Consider the following 24,783-nt stretch of genomic DNA (forward strand, 5'->3'; position numbering starts at 1 on the left):
TCTGCCGTCAATGCACACTGATTTTTCAGCATTTCCTCCAACTTTGCGGCTGTCGGCTGACTCGCTTTTCGAGGCAGTATTAATACTCGATAATGTAAAATGACACATTGTGAAAGTAAGATTGACGATGATATCGATACCAATATAAATCGCCCACCTCTACTACGGAGCTAAGATAGCTACGCAATTAACCTCCGTGACTACCTGCTCAGATTCTCCATGCTTCAACGCAACTGTACTTGAGGTTAACCGCGGCACAAAGTGAACTTTTCATCTCCAGTTTATGTTGTCCAGTATTGCTCAGACTACAACAAGCGACAACTTTATTGCACGCTTCGATCGTGGTGAGGTTAAGTGCTTCAGAAAATGACGGCCATGGCTCATTGGAAGTACAACTATGGTGAGTAATATTTTTAAATAATTTATTTTGGTGCTTGAGAATTAACATAAATTGTTCAGGAAGTGAATTTCTGTAAATTGGCAGCTCTGTGAATGTGATTCAGTCATACATTTTTCGAACTTTAGCGCTGATGCAACCAAGTAAGAAATTTGGGCACGCCAGTTTTCAACCAATACAAAAACAGTCTAGTCTTTTTTGAGGTTGAATTTATGGAACCCATATGTTTGGGATAAATGGGTCACATTTTTTCATACTTACCGTTACTGACTATTGTTATTTGTTGTAACAGTATAACTTGATCAAGGTTCTTTCAACAATCCACACTAAAAAATAAATTAAAGCATGTAAAATTCCTGCTGATATCGTATTGGACGATATCGGTATCGGACGTTAGCCTGGGACACAATATCGGTATTGTACCGGAGGTGGAAAAGTCGGGACACCTCTAGTCAAAATTAAAGTTATGTCACTTCTGCAAAGCGGAGCTGCTTGTAGAAGGGGGTCGTGGGAACACGCAGTGTACACGCGACGATAAGTAGGTCCAGCCGGGCATCACTGCACTACGATGGGTAAGGTAGGAGAAAAGTTGTGTTTTTTACTCATTAGCAAAGCATGATTTTTAACTAAATTGTGCATGTTTAAACTTGTCTTGTGCGTTTTCAACCTTCTCTAGCGAACTTAGCATAGCTTGCTCCTTAACGCAACTACATGGCTAAACAGTGATCGTCTGTGAGTGTAACTGTAATGATCATGTGATTATTGTGGGAAATGTGGAAGAAAAATGAATGCGGACCACCAGGCGAGCGTGATATTCGCTGCTGAATCATTTTTTGAATAAGTCCTCACGTCCGCTGAAGTAGCTATTAATGGCAGAGAAGGACTTGAATTAAGGCGGGTTCACCGAGTAATCGATAGAATAATCGATTCCAAAATATTCCTTTGTGACAGCCCTACAAAAGAAATCATAAGTAAAAAGTTGCTAAAAGAGCGGACAGTGCAAGAAACAAGATTGTGGAAAATACAGGTATTATCTTAAAAATGTGTTTAACAACCTTAATCACTAGCATGGGAAATGCATGCATGTTTTGAATATTTATTTGTTCATATTATTCATTCTGATAATAAATGATAACAGTAAATCAGGGGACCGTGTCATACACAAGTAAGTAAGTAAGTTAAGATAAAAATGATTTTTAAGGACGATTTTGGGGAGGAGTATTATATTTGTGGGTGTACTATTCACAGGAAATTACAATACATAGAATACTTGCTGCTTTTCTGGATAGTCCTTTGTGCATGAGCTTTGAAGTGTAGATATTTTACATTTCTTGTATGAAATATGTCTAACTGTCATTGTAAAACACTTTTATAACATTGCAACAATTTCTAATTATTTTGTCGGCAAATTCCACTCTTACAGGTCCCTGCAGTGTCACACTAGGATGATTTTGGCAGCTGACACTGATCTCAACATCCAACCACACCCTGCAGTGGAATTGCACCACATTAGAGGTGATAATTTCCATTTGCAGAGTGCCAAAACAAACTACACAGCTCACTGGTAATAGGTCTTTAAAGACAGGTTTGTGATCAAAGTGATACTATAACTATAAAGAATCTCTCCTAAGAGCTGCACAGGGCAAATGTGCAAAATTGTCAAATGTGTTTGGATAGGGATGTGTCTTGAGTCATAAATACATCAGTTATTTGTAATTACAAACTCCTTAGCTAAATGCGAGTGCAAATATGCTCACACAATAACAATCCGTAAGTAAATACAAGAGAAGAGATTTTTGGCCTGTTGTTTCCATAACATCTTTTGACATGTACTGTTTAACAAAGTATTGATGTGAAATTTGATGAACAATCATCTCTTCCCTCTCCCAAGGAAATGACTTTGATAATCAATCCCTCACCTAAGTGCAATAATTGTTTATACATTTCCACTTGACTAACATGATTTAATAGACCCTTGTGACGGGTGAGGAGATTGGTTGTCTGTGTCAGTATTCTCAATTATCATTTTGAAAAATTGGTCAGATATTTGAAAAAAAACACTTCCAAAAGCATATCAATATAGCAACAGCTCTGTGCGGGAGGATGTTGTCCAGATTAATGGGCCACAATAAAAGCACAATTTCACACTCAGTACATCTTAATGACCCAAGTATGCAAATGAGACAGATAATCCAGCTGCATAAAAACATGGAGGTAGATAACAGAGCAGGAGGAAAAAAGAAGGCCGACATTTGTTAACAGCCTTTGCAGCAAAGGTGAACATCACATTTCTCTGTGAGAGATGATTAAATACAGCCATTGTGTTAGTGCTGATTCAATCAAAAGATGATAGCAGACTTTCTTCTAATGTCCGGATTTGTAAAATGTATTTCCATTTTAAACACCAGGAGATGTATGCATTGCACAGACAGAGTAACTAACCGTGTTTCAGAGTTGTTTATGAAATGTTTGAATGAAAAAGAAAGGGCCAACTCAACATAACCATGCAACATTATCATGATATCAACATTGTGAAGTGGTTTTGCAAGAAATTGAAAATAAGAAAAACACTGCAATATACTGTAGGTTACAAATATTGATTAAATGTTTGATGCAGTTACAGATTGGTGAACAGATACAAAAGAAAATGCAGTCGGTTTTGATTTTGGACCTTTGATCACAAAATACATTAACTCATTCACAGCCGGACATTTTCAGACCATCTTTTACCCTAACAAAAAAAAAAAAAAAAAAAAAAAAAAAAAAAAATTATATATATATATATATATATATATATATAACACACAAATAAATTCCTGGGATTGAATGGCTGGACTGTGAAAAGACAAGTACTGTAAATATGTCAATGGCAGTGAATGAGTTAAAATAGTTTGAATTATTTGAAATGAGTTAATCTTCATTTTAAACCTTGTTTTGGCTGACCATTTTTACACCAATGTCATCTGTATGTGGAAGTTTTTAAAAAATGCAAAGACAAATTCTCGTAAACGTAAACACTGACTGAATTACCCCATGAAGGCATGTAGCGCCTGGCTCAACAGCTCCCCAACACCTAAGGGCGACTACAGAATCACCCCCTAAAGCCTGATGTTTTGCCAGAAATTCAACATAACTCCAAAACAATTTGAGAGCTTGTATTTGGCTTTCACACAAGCCTGAGTTTATTATTTATTGTTTTAATCAAAAATGTAAAAATAAAGTGTTAGTGCAGGTGAAGCACTATTTTTAATTTTAACCGTCACTTATTTCAGAGCTCCCGTAATCGACGCCGTCCGCCATTACACCTCGAAAGAATCCTAAAACATCCTTGCCGGGCTCACGACACCATCATGTGTATTTTCTGATGAATTTCATTGGTTAAGAGACTGATAATTGTATAAAAAAAAAAAAAAAGAAAAGAAAATGAAGTATACCCGGCTTTAAAGGTAGAAAGATGCAACAGCTCCCAACAGTATATTTGAATGTAAATTGTGTCAGAAACGCGTTTATGCGCTCCCGGTCTTAATGGGTTAAGTTAACTTTCCTTGCGTGTTGTATATAATATGACATCATTCACCAAACAGCCTTAAATATTCTCCTCCTCTCTTCATGACTGTATATATTTGTGCAATATGGACTTGAGCAAGATGAGATTAACCAGAAATAAGGGAAAGTTTAGCCTCCAGATCTGATTGTAAAGTGGGTCAACTATGCTCCTGAAGAACTTAAGATGCTGGAGGAATGCAGCAGCCCACTTGATAATTAGCAGGAAAAGGAAGGCATGCCGGGGGGTGACCCTAGATGAGAGGATGTTTGGCTATGAAGGTGGATTTGACAAATTCAAGAAAACATTTTAATAATTTCTCTTTTGAGTGTTGAAGCTAAACCATTGGGATGTAGTATTGTTTTATATTGCTTTTGCCCTTTCGAGGCAGCAGAGCTGTTTGATGTGAGTGCTGACTAAATTGATTAGAGAGGCAATCTTTTTTATGTCCTGTGGTAAAACACTTCTATTATTCTCTGTCTAGCTCCACTCATTTCTGGCTCATCAACAAAAAATATCACGAGTTGTGGGCATAGGTTGATGAACATGATTTCCAAGACGTTAAGATGAAAGACAAGACAATTAACTCATTCGATGCCTGCTATTCGTAGCACGGCCAAGCCTATATATATATATATATATATATATACATATATACATATACATATATATATATATATATACATATACATATATATACATATATATACATATATATATATATATATATATATATACATATATATATATATATATACATATATATATATATATATATATACATATACATATATATATATATATATATATATACATATAGATATATATAGATATAGATATATATAGATATAGATATATATATATACACACACACACACATATGTAGATATGTATACATGTATATATATGTATATATAGATACATGTACGTATATATATACATGTATATATATATACATATATATATACATGTATATATATATATACATACATGTATATATATACACACACATGTATGTATATTATATATATATATATATATATATATATTCACACATGTATATATATATTCACATATATATATATATAAAATATATATTTGATGATGAAAATCATGAGGACGCGGTGAGTGAGTTCTTGTTGACTAGATGAGACTGAACTGGGTGTTCTAGCAGACAATCAAAATGTACGCTAACCGCACACTGGTTGCTCAAAAAGAAGATGGAATAATTGAGAGCCCTCAGGCAAGTCAGATTGCCTCAACTCATGCCCATTCCCACGGGGAGGGCAATCGTAACCAACCAATTTTCATTTGAGGGTGAGTTATAACAAGTCCCCTGAACATATTTTTGCATGTGCAATGGATTACACAGAGAAGTTAGACAGTGAACTCACGTTCATTGACAACAACAAAAACTAAGGTGTGCCCGTTGCTGATGCGGCAGTTCGTTACGATATCTTATACAGTAATCCCTTGTTTATTGCGATTAATGGGGACTAGAACCCCCCGCGAAAGGTGAAGTAGAGGTAAAGTAGACTTTTTTTTCTTTTATTATTCTTATTTTTTATTTTATTGGGGTGGGGGGGTGGATTCACGCCCCTGCTCCATTCCGTTGTGACCCCCCGACATGGTTCCCATACTTCTAAATACTTCTTACACAACAAATACCAAGCTGCAGGCTGTGAGAGGAACGTGTTCTACAAGCCCGGCAGCGGACGATTACGACGGAACATTGGCAACATTTTTATTCAAAAATTGGCTTACCTTAACCCATTTAGGCCCATAACCTCGTTTCTACCACAAGAGCTGTGAGCGCTGTTGCATGTTTCAACCTTTACAGCAGGGAGAGCGTATACGTCTTTTTTAAAAAAAAATAATTCTCAGTTCAATTCACATCAGAATATACAAGTGACGTGTCGTGAGCCCTCCTAGGATGTCCTAGAATTTTTTCAGTAGCAGTAATGGCTGATGCAGACAATCGCGGGAGCGCTGAAATAATGACAGTCGTGATATAGATGACGCGCTTGTGGACTTTTAAACAGTGAAACGATCATGATATGGTTAAAGGCCTAGATACACCAAAAAGAAACAGTGACAGACGCTTATCCCTGTGGCGTCCGGCCGGCTGTCGGCACGTCACGCTGGAGGAATACACCGCAACGACAGACAGCGACGCTGACCATTTAAGTACCTTCTGCGCATGCATAAGATGTAATACCCTTCCATACCATCGGCGGCGGTAGTCACCATTTCTCATGGTTAGAAAAATCCAATCGGAAAGCTGTTGAAGGTTAAAGTGCTCCACAGAAAGAAATAAAAGTCATTATTGTCAAATAATAGCAAAAAATATCAAGTTTAAAACATAACATATTTTGTTATTTATTGAGTCTTGGAATAATGTCATTTTTGTCCATGTTTGCATTTCCACACTCTCAATTTGCCTGACTAAACATTAGCATTGATCCTATTCCTATCGTTTCATTTTCCTTCCGTCTCAGTCGGCTTGCGGAGGCTCAGGAACAATCCCCACAGGGAGCTGGCAATTTCGCATGAAAAGGCTTTTCAGTGGCACGCTGCTCAAACACATGTAAGTGTGTAATGTGGGAAGTAGAATAAGAGAGACAAAAATGGAGTAACTGTAAAGAAATCATTATTTGGCTTCGTGTGTTTGCCTCTATCGCAAAGAAATTCATAATCAGACAGATGGCTAACTAACCATGCTTCATGAACCTGGCCTGAGGGTCAAACAGATTTTCACAATCTGTTAGCAGTGGTAGGCTTGTTTTGGAATGAAAATCAAACTACTGACATTGAATCCAATGTGTGTTTTTTTTTTTTAGAGGCATAAATATATAAACTGTTGTCCTGTGGCAGAAAGTTGAAAGCGGCTGGTAATCAAATTAATTCCTTCTTTTTGAACACACCTAAAAAATGCTGAATAAACCCAACAATCAATATTAACTGTGTACTGTATATGAAAATGTTCTAAAGCACTCGCAAAAGGAAACATCTACGAAGGCAACAATAAGATAATCAGTTTGAGCAAATGTAAAATTAAGTACTTGACAATGAATGTTTTTTTTGTTTTTTTTAAATGCTTGTACTGCATGTTTTTTTTTTCTTCTGGGACAATGAATTCATGACGACTGCAGTGTTTCCAGTGCAGACTGGAGTCAATGTTTCAAGATCAAGCTAAAGCAATTCTCCCTAGAGCTCTAGCGTTCCATCAACAGCAATTATAACCACATGCCAGTGAACCTACAGTACATGTTTTTCTGCTATTTGCATAAAAGGGCCAGCAAAATCATTTTCGCTCACTCCTTCTCATCTGTTCTCTATTGCCAAAATTCTCTATTACAGTATGCTGAATGGAATTTTGCCTAGCGTTAGAGTATTGCTCATGATCATGCCACAGTAATACACATGGCACTTTACAATATATATATTTATTTATTTGGTTTAATATCTTTTTTTTTTCTTTCAATAACCAGAGGAAATTACTTGAAAATATGCTGTACTAACGAGCTCTGCTAGTAGATATGGAAAATCGTTATTTGACTGTGTTTCAAATCATCCAAAACAATATAAAAATTGCACTTAACATATTTATGTTAGATAATTTACATATTGAACAAAAACACTTTAAGCAATACTGAGCAAGAATTCGACCTTAGTAAATTTTTTTCACAACTCTTTTGAACACGAGTAGTTGGATGGGACTTTTGTCATGGGGGGGCTGGGGGGGGGCTGTATCGTTTTTACTAAGCAACTTTGAGGAGGATGGGAGCAACCCTGGCACACAAAAAAATACAAAAGTCCTGAATTGCTTTGCTCACTTCCTCCTTTCGCTATAAGGACGGAAGTTGATTCCAACGTCTACGTTGAAAACGTCTATTATTGGTGTCATGGCAGAAGCCCCAAAACAAACAAAAAAACAAAAGTATTGTTTGAACAAAATTAGATTCATTAACTCATCGCTATTCATCTTTCACACTGGAAATAGAAATTGTAATTCAGTCCAACTTGCAGACCAGCGAGAGCTCAGGATTTCACGACACTACGCGCTGGCGCGCATGGGAAATGTCGTTGAATTTTGTCAAAACACTACCACTTTTGTCCACATGGTGCCACCATAATCAACAAAAACTGACATATGACACAGTGCTTCTTTAAAGCTTCATTTCGAAAAAATAAACTAAATCTTAACTTAACTCTTGAAAGAGGAAATCAACCCAAACATATTTTTTTCAAGAATATGTTCTATGCAAGCCCACTAGTTGAAACAAAGCATTCTGAAAAATATTGCGTTTATGGAATAAGAGTTAATGCAGTCGTTTTTAGCCATCTCTGGGGGCGGCCATTTTCTCACTTCTGTCAACTGAAAATGACATCACAACTGCTCAGGGCTCAGGTTGTTCTCGTTATTAGACGGCTAATCTTGGCAGCAATACTCTTCTGACTGCCCGCTGTCTGCCGGGAAGGCTGCGCTTCTTGCAAGGTGCGCGTGGCGAACGCTGCGGGCACGCGCACAAAGTATCGATACCATGACATATCAATATCGTATTCGGCTACAGAGTGTAAGTATCATTACCTTTTAGAGTACCAATACACTAATGACAATATATATTACATAAATATTAATTTTTATAAAGCATCCCACACCTTAATATGTATTGTGCTTAAAGAGAAAGTCACCGCAACATTTTTTTTTTTCAAGAATATGTTCTATGCAAGCCCACTAGATGAAACATGGCATTCTGATTTATATTGCGTTTGTGGAATAAGTGTTAATCCATTCGTTTTTAGCCATCTTTGGGGGCAGCCATTTTGTCACTTCTGTCGACTGAAAATTACATCACAACTGCTCACAACGACCAATCACAGCTCAGATTCAGAAAACGGGTCAGCCGTGATTGGTCATTGTGAGCAGTTGTGATGTCATTTTCAGTCGACAGAAGACAAAATGGCCGACCCCAGAGATGGCTAAAAACGAGTGCATTTTGCTGCTTAACTTATATAATCAGAGTGCCGTGTTTCAACTAGTGGGCCTGCTGGGAACATATTCTAGAAAAAAATATGTTTGGGTTGACTTCTGCTTTAATGTTAACATTCTATTAGCATGAATCTCATGAATATAGTTCATTATTATATCATTGTATTTTTTAAATTAAAAACAAGTATTTCAGTCAAGAAAGATTGTCTGTTTCATAAAACCTTTATCCAAAATTACTGTTGGAAATATACTTCCAATAAAATATTGGCAAAACCGGTTGTCATTTTTATGTTGAGGCGGTGTTCCTGCGGAATGAAACTAAAAAAGGCAACTTCTAATTTAACTAAGCTTCTTTTTGAATCAAGTAGTCAGTAAAGTAAGTAACGTGCACAGTGACGTGCACGGTGCACAATAGAAATGAATAGAATAGAATGACTATAAATACTCTAGTAAAAAAAATGTACATGTTACACTCAGCCACACGACAGCACATGTGCAACATACTATCATGCAATTGATGCAATCACTCTTCCCACGACATATTATAATTAATTAAATTCCCTACCGTGCATAATACAAGTAAACAAAAGGTAGAGTTTTTTAATGAAGTGGCATCGCTAAATGGGGTAGGTGAGACGGGCTAATCTCGGCATGGTTCAAATGATCTAGTGCGAGTGCGCCATAGAATACAAACGTACAGTTTAAGAGTCAAACAACACAAATTCTACAACTGGTATCTGCAATATCCACACAGTACACTGATGTACTGTAAGAGATTTGTATGAGACAAAAAAGAAAACAACTTAAATAGACAAGAAATTGGTGTAGTGGCAATGGCTTCTCTGATGCTGACTGAATGGGAAAAAAAGCCGTGGGTATAGAAAACATAAAAACATGCTAACCTATTAAACTGACAGTATTGTGTGGATATAAAAAGTCGACTTACTTCAGTATTGAGTGGGTCTTTCAAAGATTAGTCAAAATGCTTTGCTGGCATAGAATGAGTTCAAAGAAAAGGAAAACGTTTTGAAAAGATTTATCTTGCTCTATTTTTTTTCAACTTGGCATTTGAACAGGGGTGAATGGACCCCCCCAAAATGCACTTCCTGTACTACATCATAGTCAAATATTTTTGCAGTAATTTAGAGAAAGGGGGCGCGGTGGGGGTCGGGGGGTGAAGGTGGGCAGATACAATTACATGATGGGCTCATCAACCATTTTGTTGGCCAGCCAACACTAATATTGTTTGCAGATCAGTACTGATAACACTCTAAACACTCTCTCTTAAATCCAAATAATGATGATATAATGACACTGCAAGTAAAATAATGAAGTGCCACAGCAAGCCATTTTACCATATCACCATCTTTCCAGGCAGCTTATTTTCCCGACCACCCATTACTTGCTGCCTTGCCTCATTAGCATTACAAATACCACCTCGAGCAAAAACAGTGAAGGCAGCAGAAGAAATAGGACAGAATTAACAGATTATGTAAGAAGCGTGGATAAGTGTGGAGCAAAAGGGAGGTGGTTAAAAGCATATTGCAAAGTAGATAATACCTTACACTTGATATTCTTAGATTACATGCTTATCTACAGGCAAACCTCATTGTTGGCTGTAACAAAGAGTGTCGTGTGCATTGCTGTTAATATTGTCAACGGGAATCACAAGCACACATTCAGTGAACTTTGGTTTGTGTGTTCCAGGGAGCTTGTACATTTAACTTCAATAGCCAGTCATATTCAAGATGGCTTCAAGTTTGACCTGCCAAGTGACTGTGTTCAGAACTGCCTTGCAGATAATAGACGAAACTAGTGTGCACATTGTTTCATCAATGGAGTGTAAAACTGTCAACTGCCAAACAAAGTAGACCAAAGCAAATTCCTTATTGCACATGTTCAATTGCTTAGCGATAACCAAATGACGGTGACATTTTCCAAATGTATTTTCATATTAAAAACGTTATGCTTGAGTAAGCTGTAGTCACCTTGATTTAAGGTGGTTAGTCTCCCACTTTAAACTACAACCCCAATCCCAATGAAATAGCATATTATACATACATATACAGTATACAGCAGAGCTGGGCACAAAGTTCCAATTTTTGGGGGCTCAAAACCTCCTTTGTTTCTAACTAAGCAAACGTTTCTACAAATTTGAAGTGGATTTTTACAAAAGATGTTTGAAAGAGCAACAGATACTGTATTTACAAATGTGTATATTATTGAAAAACGATATTTAGCACACATATCTCAGCATCTGGAGTTGAATCAAATATGACGGCAACAGTCTTTTTCTCAATGTGGCTCCTCAGTGCTTCTTCTTTCCGGTACACTCCAGCTAAATATATCTCTTTTTTAAGATGATGATAAGCCAGAATGACTACTCCATTGATGGCTTCCCTCTTTGGGATCGTCTCATAGTTGGAGGGTCACTAACAGACATTGGAATGTTGATAGCTTCACAGATCTTAGAAGAACATTTTTAGCACTCTTCGACTTTTTCCCCCCAACTGGGAGCCTTGATAAAATGTAATATCACATCATCAGCCTGTACTGTGAAATAACGCACGGCGTCGTGACTCAAATGGACGTCATTTCCGCTTGTTATTTTCAACTGTCAATAAAACTCTTGATATTCATGTCACTCACCACAGGGATGAAGCAGCCGGTTTCCTCCTCACTCCAAAAGTGTGCTTTAGTGCTGCGTCTCTGAGCTTGTTTATCTCTGCTTGTGTATTTGATTTTCCTTATCTTAGGCCGTGGTATGGCGGGTTACAATAGGTTTGAATTTATGTATTTTTTGAAACTTTTAAGCGTTACATTACCAATGCGTACGTCGCGACTATCACCGCGGGGCAGGGGGGCTCAGCCCTGCATGTGTCAGCTGAGAAATTCATCCTCATCGTCAATATTTTGAAGCAGATGTAACGCCTCCTCTACTCTAAAGCTTTCTTTTAAATATACATGTACTCTAAAGCTTTTTTTTTTTTAAATATACATGTGTAGATCATGGTGACCAGCAGCCTTTATCAATCCAGCCGCTGGTTGCTATGGAAACCTTAATCACGCGATCAAAAAAAATTGACGGCGTCAAAAGGGAGTTGGATTAACGCCGAGAATAACGCGCTAAATAGACAGCCCTAATATATATATATATATATATATATATATATATATATATATATATATATATATATATATTCTACTATTCTTCCAACTTCTTGTGAGAAACGGCTATTTGAAGTTCTCAGAATGGCATCAATGAATCTGTTTTTTGGGACAGGAATACTGAAGTATGCCCTCTTATTGATTGTGTCCAAATCGCGGCCAGATTTTTCCTCTTTTGTCGTTCTCATGTTTTTGGATCTAATTAAATTTGTGAAAATTCTTGACTGTCTTCTTGATCCACTTCTTAATGGTGATATCAAGAGTCCTTTGAATGTAGGGTGAATACTAACTCCAAAAATAAATGATGTATTAATTAAAGAGAGGAGGGAAAGAAGGATACAAAGTCTAGGCATATGAATCTTTTTTTTTTTTCAGAAAATGGAGTTCGACAAGGAAATAAAGAGACCTGTGTAATATTTTGGTCACTTGAGTTACTGATGTGCCACGATTGTCCAAAATATTGATAATATTAGGATTATATTGTGGCTGACCAGTATAATTGTTACATTTATTAGATGTGTTACAGCACACTGCCATGCATTAAAGGAGGAATGAGCCTGATGATGATATGTCCCCCTTATTTGGGGGACAAAGGAGGACTCGTTTGTATGGTCCGCCAATGAGGGCAGGTCTAATGTGGGTGCTTGAGTTTCGTGGCTACAGCCTGACTCAACATTCAGTAGGAGGTCACAAAAAGAGCCCTGTAGTGCCATAATGCAATATTCATGGCGGGGTGTGAGCAGAGCAGTTAAACACAGCAGTATTGTGGAGAGACTTTCCAATCTTCTATCAGGGAGCAGCTGCTGCTTAGGCTTGCTCCCAAGCCTTGCCTGTTTGCTAGCCTGCCCTCCCTTGTTCTCTCTGCTGCTGCCTCTCACTCAACCATTAATTTTTAATCACAACTTAAATGGCTGCCTTGGCTGTGGCTGTTGGGGGCAGTAAGTCAAGGGTTCTTGCCTTTGGTTATGGAGCAGGAAATAAATTTGAAAAGATCAAGCTAAAAAGTGTGAGAGAGAGAGAGAGAGAGAGAGAGAGAGAGAGAGGGCTGACAAGGGAACATGTACACTGAGGAATCCATAATATGCTTGCTACTTTTATGATAGCTTGATTAGCATATCAACACTTTCACTTTTCACGGTGACTGGTTGAACAAACCGATCAAATTAAAATATGGGAGTTGGATTTTCTTCAACTGCTGGGATAGGCTCCAGCATTCCCCGCGACCCTTGTGAGGATAAGCGCTATAGATAATGGATGGATGAATTTTCCTCACTTGATTTAGGGAGTCTTAACATGGTAAAGACAGAAGGAATCGGTTTAGGTAATGGCCTGCACAATCAAATGGAAGTCTGCTTGAAATTAACAACTAAATAAAAACAACTCTGATGAGCCATACGACTTTATGATGAAAATGATCACAATTGAATAGGTGTGATTATTTTCCTCTCAGATGAGTAATCATTTTTGGTTGCTTAAATATGTTAAGGTTTATGATTTTCTTAAAAACGAATGAAGCATAATAAAGTCTCTATGTGGGTCTTGGTAAAATCTGACAGATTAGAGCAAATTGGCCGCAGCAAAGTAATGCACCCAATTTGGACTAAATTGCGTGAAGAAACAATCGATACAATTCTTGAAATTTAATTAATTCATGCACATTCCTAAGTAAGAGACAAAAATACATTTCGCGCTGAGAGTCCATAAAGGGCCGAACCACTTAGATGTGACAATTAAGGTTGGGAATCCGTTGTCAGTAAAGTGGCAGCACTCAGGCTTTCCCTTGCATTATTTATTTTCCATATTGGGGTGGTCCGATCCACTCCATGTAATGAGGAGGAGCGTCACGGTCTGTTTGGAGTCCCGGGGCAACCCCATGCGACCGTATCCGGTGGATCACTGCTCAACCACACAGAGATCGTTACAGCTACTGTTTGCTCAGGATTCACTTGGACTGTAAAAGTCAAGCCTTGTTGACACATCTGCGCTGTTGCTCCCTGAGGCTAATGGCTATTACATCTGTCTGCTTCTTTTCAGTGGGAGACAGAAAAACTCCAACAATCAAGTTCGCTTTCTTAAAATGGGGAGAGCGAAGCCACCGACAGCTGATGGAAGACTGACAGCCGGCTCTGAGGGATGATTACCATTTTTGAACTTCCTCACCCAGAGCATTGGAGCTACATTGTAATTCATGTTAAGATGGGCGTTGAAAGAAATGGCAAAGGCCTCGAGGTAGCAGTGTCAATATGTTCACTTTCCAACTGTGACTGTACCATTGTGTTGTCACATGCAAACTATTGTCTCTGTCTGGTAACATCATGGCGTATACAAAAACTGGAGAGGTGCAACGGTTATTCGTCAACTGATCAATTATTAAATAAATCAATAATTATTTTTGAGAATCGATGAATTTTTCAGAGACCTTGTTAAACTTAAAATTGTCCAAATCCTCAGAATTTCAGCCTCCCAACAGTAAATATTCTCAGATTTCTGTAGTCCTCCATTAAAGCAGAGTGATGATGCTTGTGTTTTTTCAAAAATAAAACACTTGGAGCCATTTGCAAGACATCTGCAATTATTTTGGGGGAAAAAAAAAATCATTACAATTTTTGCAGTTTGCAACAAACTTGCAACTGCATCACAATTTACATTTGAACATTTTCTGCACTGCCAATTTGAAATAATATCCTCTTTTTAATAAAGGAATAAAAATAAAAATTTTGTTTTAAATCCAACTCATCAATTCATCGACAAAATAATTGACAGATGAATTGATTATTACAATAATGGTTATAGCAGCCCTAGAAAATTGGATCACAGTTAAGTATCTTACAGTACACTAGAGGTGGGCGATGTATATCGTCATCGATATTATCGTCAATATTGCTTTCACGATGTGTAATCTCGCGGGATTAGAACGCCCCAGGATTTCTTGTCCCTGCACAGCACGAGATCTATTTTCTTTTGACGTTGTTTTGGAGTCCACGTGAATATAGCAAATGTCCTAAAAGAAGCTGTCACCGAATGGGAACTTCCGAGCTGCTGTTGTGACCGACAACGCTCGCAACATGGATGTGGCGATACGTGAGGCTGGCTTTGAGCCATACATTAAGTGCTTATCGTGCAGGCATTGAACGCAACGCTAATGCAGCTGGTCCAAAGTTGGCCGCGTATCATGTTTGTGTAGACGTGTCAAGCGTATGGTTTCTTTTTTTTCAGCGATGCTAAACACTCAATCTCGTGAGACATCTCGTCTCGTGGGATTTTTGTCTCGTCCCATCCCTAGTAATTTTACAAAATCGAGTATTAATACTGCCTCTAAAAGCATAACGACTCGAATCAGTCGACGGCCGCAAAGTATGAAGAAATGCTGAAAATCAGTGTGCATTGACGGCAGAGGAAGTGATAATCATTCGCCGAATCAGCGGGCAGGACCCGGTCACGTGACTCTGTCCGCACTCCAGCCGAGCTATGTTTCAAGTATGGAGGAGTGTCCAGCGGGGATTCAGAGCGAGGCGCGAGTCCACGTCGTCCGTAGTCTGGAAATAGTTTGGGGTGGACAAGAACGCTTTTAGTCCGCATCATTCAGAACTAATATCAACTCAATATATGAGAAAGAGTGTTGTCATGACGACATCTTTTTTTTTTTTCTCTCGCTGGGTGACACTCCCGTCACACGCCACATATCAAATACATTTTTTTCCCATTCTGATTGCTGTAGTTAACACCCTTTTCTCCTTCTGAGTGCTCTAGTCGTTGGCAGTGGTACACCGGTACTTACTGCAGCTCAAAATGTCACATCATTATAGAATAACAGCAGAGACATTCAAATGACATAAATATTCCCAAAAATCAATATAGGTTTATACATAATTGTTTGTTCTTTATTGTTAAACATTGTCGTAGAATATCATTATGTTTTGCAGAAGCTGTATTTACAAACACTGTCCATCCACAATTGGTCTGTGAAGCAAGTGCAGATTTAGAATATTTTTTGTAGAATATCGTCAAATTATCGTTATCGAGTTTTTAAAAAAAAATATCGATATATTTTTGCCCATATCGCCCACCCCTACAGTACACACCATGAACAAAAGGTTTTTATACAGCAAAGCATATGTGTAATATATACGTCCAAATGATTTCAACAATGGCTCCCTATAAAGAACAAACAATGAAAGGAGAACTAAAGGGACCAAAACATCAGTACCAAAATCTGAGAGTTGTTCACTCAATGTTGTTCACTCAATAAGCCTTAAGCAGAGGTCTGTGCTGTGCGCCTTATCTAAGTGGTTCAGGGTTAGGATAAGAAGGCAAGTGGTTTCATTAACTAAAGGATTTTCAAAAAGCCACAAAAACAGGCCATACATAATCGTACCCAATTCATGAGAGAATCGGCTCATATGCAACTAAGTATAAAAGTATGGCTACAAAACCCGTGTATATTTTTAGACAATGTTGTTTGATTAAAAAAAAAAATATGAGGGGAAAGGGAAAGTAATCTTTTACACACAGTTATCGGTGAAAAGGTATTCAGTGGAACAGGGGTGTTATCAATCCAAGAGAGCAGGCTGATCTAGTGGAGGAAAATGTATTGCTCAGGGCTCCCAAGCCTGCGTGCTTGGCTTTCAGCTCAACAGCTCAGCTCTCTCCTTTCCTCTCCTCTCCTCTTCTCCCCATTAACCGGCTGACAGAACCATAATAAACACAGCCTGTCACCTTCAAGGCCTGCCTCTCATTTACTAGAGAACACATGAAACCCTGCTCTCGCATTCCCTCTCTCTCCCTCACACTTCCCTTCATTTGCTGGACTCATTGGAGCTGAAACATGAGTTTTGGCCCCTGCTGCCCCAGAAGCTACGCATTCTCCTCAAAATCGACACCGACCTGAAAAAGCATGCATATTAAACAGAAATATGAATGAATAACAAAGGGACTCGTTAGCTCTCAAAACTTCTTTTCCATCTCCCAGAAGTGGACAGCAGAAGAAAAAAAGCACAGGGGGAGACTAACAACCACCTTGAGAGAGAAGGTAGACATTTGTTGTGTAATTGGCTTCTTTTTTATTTGCAACGCCACGGTGACTTCACATCTAAAACAAAAGAAAGGAATCACAAATTGATGGCGGCAGAGCAAGAATCAAAGGTGATATTTTCATCAGGAACACACGATGTTATTTTTCGTGTGGTGCAACCTGAGGGATGGTGTGAAAAGGGAACAAAAAGCAGGGCCATGGAAACACATCGAAAATTCATCTATAAACTCTGGTTCTTTGGCACATGAATGTAAATCCAATAAGGCAGCCTCGTTGCTACAGAATCAATTCATCCTTGGTCTCATCAGTTTAAATGGAGATGCTGACCAGTTACTTTTGAATGAACTTGTCTGCAAATGTATTTCTCTTAACTTTTTTTATTGACTACAATTGCTCAAAGGGTTTAGTTTTATTTAACCAGTACTAATATCACAGTAAAAAAAAAGTACTTAACTTTCCGTTGCAATTAAAATGCGGTCACTTGACAATTTTTGACTCTTCATGCACAACCAGTGTACAGTATATGCCCGAATCAAGTACATCCAATGAAATCAAATGATTTTTTTTTTCAGTGAACTTGAATTTATTATGTCGATGGCCTATGTGTGTATACTATGTACTCTGTGTACTCTGGGAATGAAAAATGGTTTAGAGCTTAAAATGAAACATTTTGAGAAGGCTTACAGAAAAGAAACCAATGAAAGTTTTTCGTCTGACTTTTGAATCCTCGTCCACCTACAAAAATGACTGAAACGCTGTCAGCAATGTTACTTTGTCAATGGTTGCTCCTCATGGGACTGAAATGGACTTTGGATATTATAAACATAAATTTGTTAACCTAGAGGAAAATATGAATCGAGACTTTTTTAATATGCCCAGAATGAACACTTAAAGGGGTAGAACACCCAACAAAATTCTTTACAATAATATGTTATATGCACCTTCACTTGTCTAAACACAGCATTCTGATTAATATTGTGTTTGTGGAATATGAGTCAAGCAGCAAAATCACGACATTTTAGCCATCTTACGACACAGCTATTTTGCCACTTTCTGACGACTGAAAATGACATCACAGTTGCTCAGGGCTCAGGTAATGAACAATCGCAGCTCACCTGTTTTCTGAAGCTGAGCCATGATTTGTTGTGGCAAAATGGCCGCCCCTTGAGATAGACGAAAACGGGTGGATTTTACTGCCTGACTCATATTGAACACACTCAATAATAATCAGAATGCCGTGTTTAGACTAATAAAGCTGCATAGAACATATTGTAAAAAAAAAAAAAATGGGTTGACTTCCCCTTTAAACACCCATGCTCATGTACTCTGCTGCTCTCAAAACCGACAGTATTTTAGATTTCAGTGAAAAGGTGATCTTGGGTAAACTGCCTATCAATATAAAACACGTTCAGTTATCAAATGTATGTGCTTTAAGTTCAACGTTTTCATTCTTCACTGTATTTGAAGAGGTTGTCAGGTCAAGCATCGGGGAAGTGACAGACATAGAAAAGGAGAGGCTAAAGGGAAGCTGGGCTCATGACAGACAACCAAATGGCTTTTAACACCCACAATGACCTTCAGTTTAAAAACAAGTGTGCACACAGACACAAATGTTCACAGGATGTGAACATAAACCATTATGCACTTCCCTTATTACTGGGAGTCAGTCTTGGCATTTTGCCATTTTAAATGTCACAGACTCCTCCACAGGGTAATGACTGATCAACCTCAGCTGGCATCCAGCATAACCTTGCATAATTTCTCAATAGGCAATTTTTAAATGCAGATGGGAAAGAGGAAACAAACTTAACAAATTTAATGATTCTGAAATACAGGCGATCTTTCCTTCCTATTTCAAACAAAAAGGTTGACATTTTGTAATGATAACGCTTGTTAAACAATAATGGTTTCAACCGTGTAGAACAATATAGAGATTAGGGTTGTCAAAAAAATAGATACCTCAATATTAATCGATATTAAATCTAGTATCGATTCAAGATATTCAATTGCGTTGGTATCGATAATTTTCAGTCTCACAGCTTCATTCTGATTACGCTGAAACGCACAGTCCTTCCAGACGCCAATGGTGTTGCTGTGTACACCAGTGTGCGGGAAATAGATGAAGAAGAAACTGCTTTCTCGGCTTGGCACTAATAAATAACTGTTTGGCGACGATGGCGCTAAACACCACCTGAGAAAATATCCGCAACACTAAAGTTAACGGTTAGCTTCGTCTTTTTTTTAACATGCACCGGGGCAGGTTACTAATGAGTATGTCGGGTTGCACACAAAAACAACTGCTTGGCGACGTTGGCGCTAAATGCTATTTGAGAAAATATCCGTAACACTAAAGCTAACGGTTAACTTTGTCTACTTTTACATCCATCGTGGCACTTGGATCAAAGCTTATTTGTCTCCATTTTACACGGAATACGTTGTACTGTACGTTGTACGGAGAAGTTTAAAGTTGCATTACACATGGTCTGATAAAGTAGTCCATCCGTAAATAAAGTTAGCCCAACAAATAGAGTTCCAATTTGTTACAATTTCACAGTTCAGCCATTCAATCCCAGGAATTTAATTCTATTTATTTTTTATTTTTTTCAAACGGTGGGGTAAAAGAGGGTCTAAAAATGTCTGGCAGCGAATGAGTTAATGTTTACAAAAATGTAAGACAGTAAAATTGCATTTGTTTGCACTGTTACAAAGATATCTTGATTGTTGAATTGATGAGCGTTACCCATTTAAAAATTCAACCTAAAAAATGTTCAATAATAAGGTGATTTTTTTTTCCACTGTGGTATCGAAATCGGTATTGAGTATCGAGTAGTTTTTGCTAGTTTTGAATCGAGGTTAAAAATGTGGTATCGTGACAACACTAATAGAGATAACAAGATTCACAAAAGAATATCCTCAGAAGGTTGTAGGTATTATCAAAGAATAACTCTATACACAACCTATACATGAAATTCCAGTTTATCTCATACTGATCTCGCAAGAGACTGCAGACAATGCCAGAGACAAGATTAATGTAAACTGCTCGGGAAGCAAAAAAATATCCTTCCAGATGGATGGATGTATAGATTGACGGACAGACAGATTTTTTGCATTTTATGCTTGCAATTTTTGAGTATGTTCAAATACATTTACATGCTTCAAAGATACCTTTTGTATTTATGGCCAAGATGTTCAACCGTGGTTTCAATAGTTTCCAAAAACACACTCTCAAATACATGGGAAAATGTGTTATGCTGCGATGAAACCAAAGTCAAATATTAGAAAAGTATGATGGAAATTTGCTCCACTATTACATCACAATATGGCATCATTCCGAATGGCTTGAACACAGACACTTTTTTTGCAACTAAGCAACTCACAAATTAATTATTTGTTTGTGTAATTTCACACTTGATGGGAGAACAGGTACTCCAGAGACTCAAATGTTTGGGAACAAACATTTTCCACAGTATAACCCCTTTAAAAATGATTCAGTCATGGAATAAATGATCAGGCCACCTTTGTTTACTTCATCTTCTTGTTCATGTGAATGCCTGGTACTGCTAAAGGTGTATCATGTGACTAACGGACCGAAAAGGAAACATGGAATGTCTACGAGTACACATGCCAGGGCTCTGTCCTTATCCCCTGTGAATAGTAGTACAAGTCCAATACAGTGACTCACAGTACAATCTACTAATAACGTACACAATATTGGTGAAATTATTGGACTCCAAGGTAGCTGCATGCGTCTTTCCCAGTCCAAGAAAATGTACTGCTACATTCCCAAACTCAATTGTCAAGAGTACAAAAGCAGTGCCTTTGAGGATGCCACCCAAGTGACAAGGTACCGTACCTCAGAAGATTCAGTGTTTCACTTCTTTGACAGCATCCACCCCCTTTGTCTGTCCCACCATCTCCAGGCATACTCAAAGGCAGGGGATTGAGTGTTTTATAAAACTTTCGCATATTCATCTGAGGAAAAGCGAGCGAATCGTTTTCTTTTTTTTAGAAAAAGGTAAGTAATTTGGTGGGGTGGGGGCGCGGGACAGAGGTTAATAATTGGACTGTCACGTCTAACGCGAGACAACCAAGACAAGACGCAAGCCCTGATTGATCTTTTAAATAAGAAGAGTACGACATGAAGCCTTTTTGGGTGGTGGTTTTGTTGGGCTACTATGAGCCAAGTTATGGTGGCCATGCCATGTCGGCCCTGATTTAAAAAGATACTTAACGCCATTAATAATTTAACTAATAACTTCATATTGAAGATGTTGTCTGAAGTTGTATTTCTATTTCTGTGCCCAGACTTTACAGACACAACGTAGAACACACAATTAAATGAATTTTAAAAAACAAATATCTAGTGGCCGGAAAAAGTCGCAACCAAACCATGTGGTTGTACAATTTTTTTGCAAGACAAGTGCAAAGAATCAAATCGAATACAATAGCGCTTGAAGTAACATTTAGGTATATCTACCATGAAATCAGTTTGTCACTGTTGAATTCAACTGTGGTGCCTCAGTCGGGACACGGGATGGTGCCCTTGTTATGACGCAAATAACTTCAGCAGAAGAAAAGGCATGAAGACGAATTTGTGACATGTTGAATTAACACTGTAGTGTTGTGTGCTACTGACTGCTGAGCTGTAAATAAAATGAATAAATAAAAGAGTGACATCCAGGTCAAATCCTCCATCCAAGTTGCAATGTGGTGAGCATTTCTTGTGAATAATAAGATGTACTTTGATTTGAATGACATGCCAAATGAATGACTTAAAGATATTAGGTTTAGATGTAATCTATGTATCTATGTAATAAATAATTAGACCAATGTCTGCAACTGCTGTAAATGGTTTAAGTACACAAAGGTAAGAACAGTTATCTGATTTATCAGTTGGGTGCTGTGCTAGAAATTTGTACCGGTCGCCCAGTCGGGCCAGTAGGGCTAGACGATTATGGAAAAAAATAATAATAATCCGGATTATTGTGATTGAGACTGAAATAACAATTAATAAAACAATTATTCATTGATTTCAAAAAATATCTATTCAACTATTTCAACTCAACTACTTAAAACTATCATCATAGGCACATGCCGAACACACGTTGAACACTCAATGACCTAGTACCGGTAAAAATGTGAAATTCAAGCCTTTTTCATTTTCATTCTCTGACATCAACACCTTTATCTGCCTTGCATCTTTGCATATATTGAAGCCTTGAATGAGCATTAGGTCTACCCTTATCTCTTTATCATATTTATTTCATCTTGTTATTTTCACAAGTCTTCGGGATTTACTGTGCAAACCTGTGAAACTTGAGGACTGTAATGAGTGCCATGTTATGTGGAAATGTGTGTTGGTACGATAACAACAAAAAAAAAAAGTAATTGGATCATTGTGTCCTTGTATTTTGAGGAAAGGAAAATTCATCGAATCCTTGAAAACTCAACTTTAAATATAATTTGAAATGACAACAAGAAAATAAATGAGAATATACTAAAATAATAGCAATGTGTGTGTTTTTTGTTGTTAGTTTTACAGTAAACTCAACTGGGGTGTCATTAAACAGCTTAAAATGACACTTAGTGACAGCAGATCACATACGCTACACACTTTTTACACAAGCAACATGGCCCATTCAAAGTACATTTACAACTTGTGAACGCATTGCGCCGTTCTGCACATAATCATTTTCCTTCTATTATAACCTCTTAAAGATCGAGGAAAAGCCAAAATCAACATCACGATGAAATTTCAATTAACCGTCCAGCCCTACGGGCCAGCATCAGTGAACTTCAGCGGGCCCTACAGTCCTGTGGTGGCCCCAGGCCATCAGGCCACTGATAATGTCGGGCCCTGATAAGTAACGTTATCTGCTTCTAAAAAAAACGCTGCTATGATATATAGCCATACTATTCTCCACCGTTGTTTTGCATCTGGAAAGACCTGAAGGAAGCATAGCTACATAAACAATCACTCTCATGTCTTGAGAGGATTTTGAAATATGAACAAAAGAGCTTACATGTACATCACTTTGAATCAGAAGCAGAAGTCGCGTATGATGTGTGTGGTGCCTATTATAAATCACACAACACGGCAACATCATTTTACATACCTACATACTTACTGGCTTGTTCCCCAGGCAACCAGATAAAGAATCTCTTGGAGAGAACGTGTAAGTTAATGCTTTGTGTTTGTGCCTTCGTTTCACTTGTAGTATAGTTACCACCAGCATGAATCATTGACATATTCATTTAATGTGTGCATGCCAGTGAGCACGCAAAATTCAGTACAGAACCATTACTTAAAAGTGTAAAAGAGCCTGTTTTTATGCATTTATGTTCCCCTGTCACGGAAAGAGACTGAACTTACAGATCTTGTGCTTCCCTTTCATTGGGAATTTCACCAGCAGCTCCTGGGGGTTAGTACAGATGAAGACAAACGGGGAAGCAGACTCCTCGCATGTGACGGGGAACTGTGGGTAGAAATGGAAAGAAACAGCGTTCAAATGTTGACCGAGCATGACCACATTTTGCACACAATGTTTAACTGTGATCCCCAGTTTCTCTGTAATGAATCATTCAGTGTTCAAGCGCATCATGTCAGCTAACATAAGCCTATCAGGCTCTTATGCACTGGAACATGCCGGCAAATGTGGGAATAAGACATGTACTCAAAGCAACACCAACCACAAATCCTGAGTCTTTTTCAGATGCAGCGCAAAATCAATTATTGACTTATCACAAAGATTGTGCGCAAAACAAATTTGTAATAATGAGAAGAGGTTTTGCTTAGCACAAGAGACACAGGGAAACCATTTCTTCATGTGTTATTGATTAGTCTCTCAGGTGAGAGTAGGGAATTGACTGACACAGTGACAAAGGAGTCATCTTTTCCATCACTGGCAGCCAATGTCTCTCAGCTCATCCAATTTCCCCCAGTACTATCAGATAGTGCCCATGATTGCATCGAGGCAGCCAGGAAGCGGCTCTGTTCCTGACAGCGTGCTTGCACTCCCCCACACCTCCCCTCTCACTTAATCACAGCTTCTCTATCTCCCTCGAAGGAGCACTGAAGGTTGTGACAAATTTGGGGCTTTTAGGGGAGATCAGCAGAGTCAGTATCCCAGCCATATGGTCTCTGACAAACTGGGAAAAGATGATCGAGATATTCATTTCAGATTACGGTCCGTGACCCTCAACCAGAGTGCAATACACAAGTGATAAAATATGTAAACACTCAAGAGTAGTCAAAGATGGATGGTGACTCAAGTCAAGCCCCTTTTCTCCTTTCATCCTATCGCACATTCTAATTAAATTAGGGTCTTGTGGTCAAGTATACTGTCTTCAGGATAGGACATTTGTAAAAGTCCTTGAGTAAACTGATTCTAAAGAGGTCTTAAAAGGTGAAGGTTGTGATACTACAATGAAGGAGCTTGGCTGTATTTTACTTGCTTTTAGAGGCAACAAATTAATCAAAGGTACAGTAAAATAAACCGAGTAAAAAGTAGTAAAATGAATTTATTAAAAAGCATAGCTCTTTTCTTTATAAAGACCACTGGGAGTTGTTCTTAGAGACAACGACTTTCATTTAACCTATTAGGAACATAGTGAGACAAAATATTGTAATACGCACACCCTTCAGAAAC

General features: G+C 38.0%; 1 protein-coding gene across 3 annotated transcripts in view; it reads right to left on the minus strand.

Annotated features, from left to right (window-relative positions):
• Positions 1-24,783, minus strand: part of trip4 (thyroid hormone receptor interactor 4) — a 78,135-nt gene that overhangs the window by 24,200 nt on the left and 29,152 nt on the right. For all 3 annotated transcript variants that reach the window (XM_086026924.1, XM_086026923.1, XM_086026922.1), the window contains exon 12: positions 23,508-23,610. In XM_086026924.1, the coding sequence (XP_085883050.1) occupies positions 23,508-23,610 (103 nt within the window). The remainder of the gene's footprint in view (positions 1-23,507; positions 23,611-24,783) is intronic.

The sequence above is a fragment of the Filicampus tigris genome, chromosome 3 (genome assembly GCF_054856515.1).
Source record: "Filicampus tigris isolate MCC_2025a chromosome 3, RoL_Ftig_1.0, whole genome shotgun sequence".
Classification (NCBI taxonomy): Eukaryota; Metazoa; Chordata; class Actinopteri; order Syngnathiformes; family Syngnathidae; genus Filicampus; species Filicampus tigris.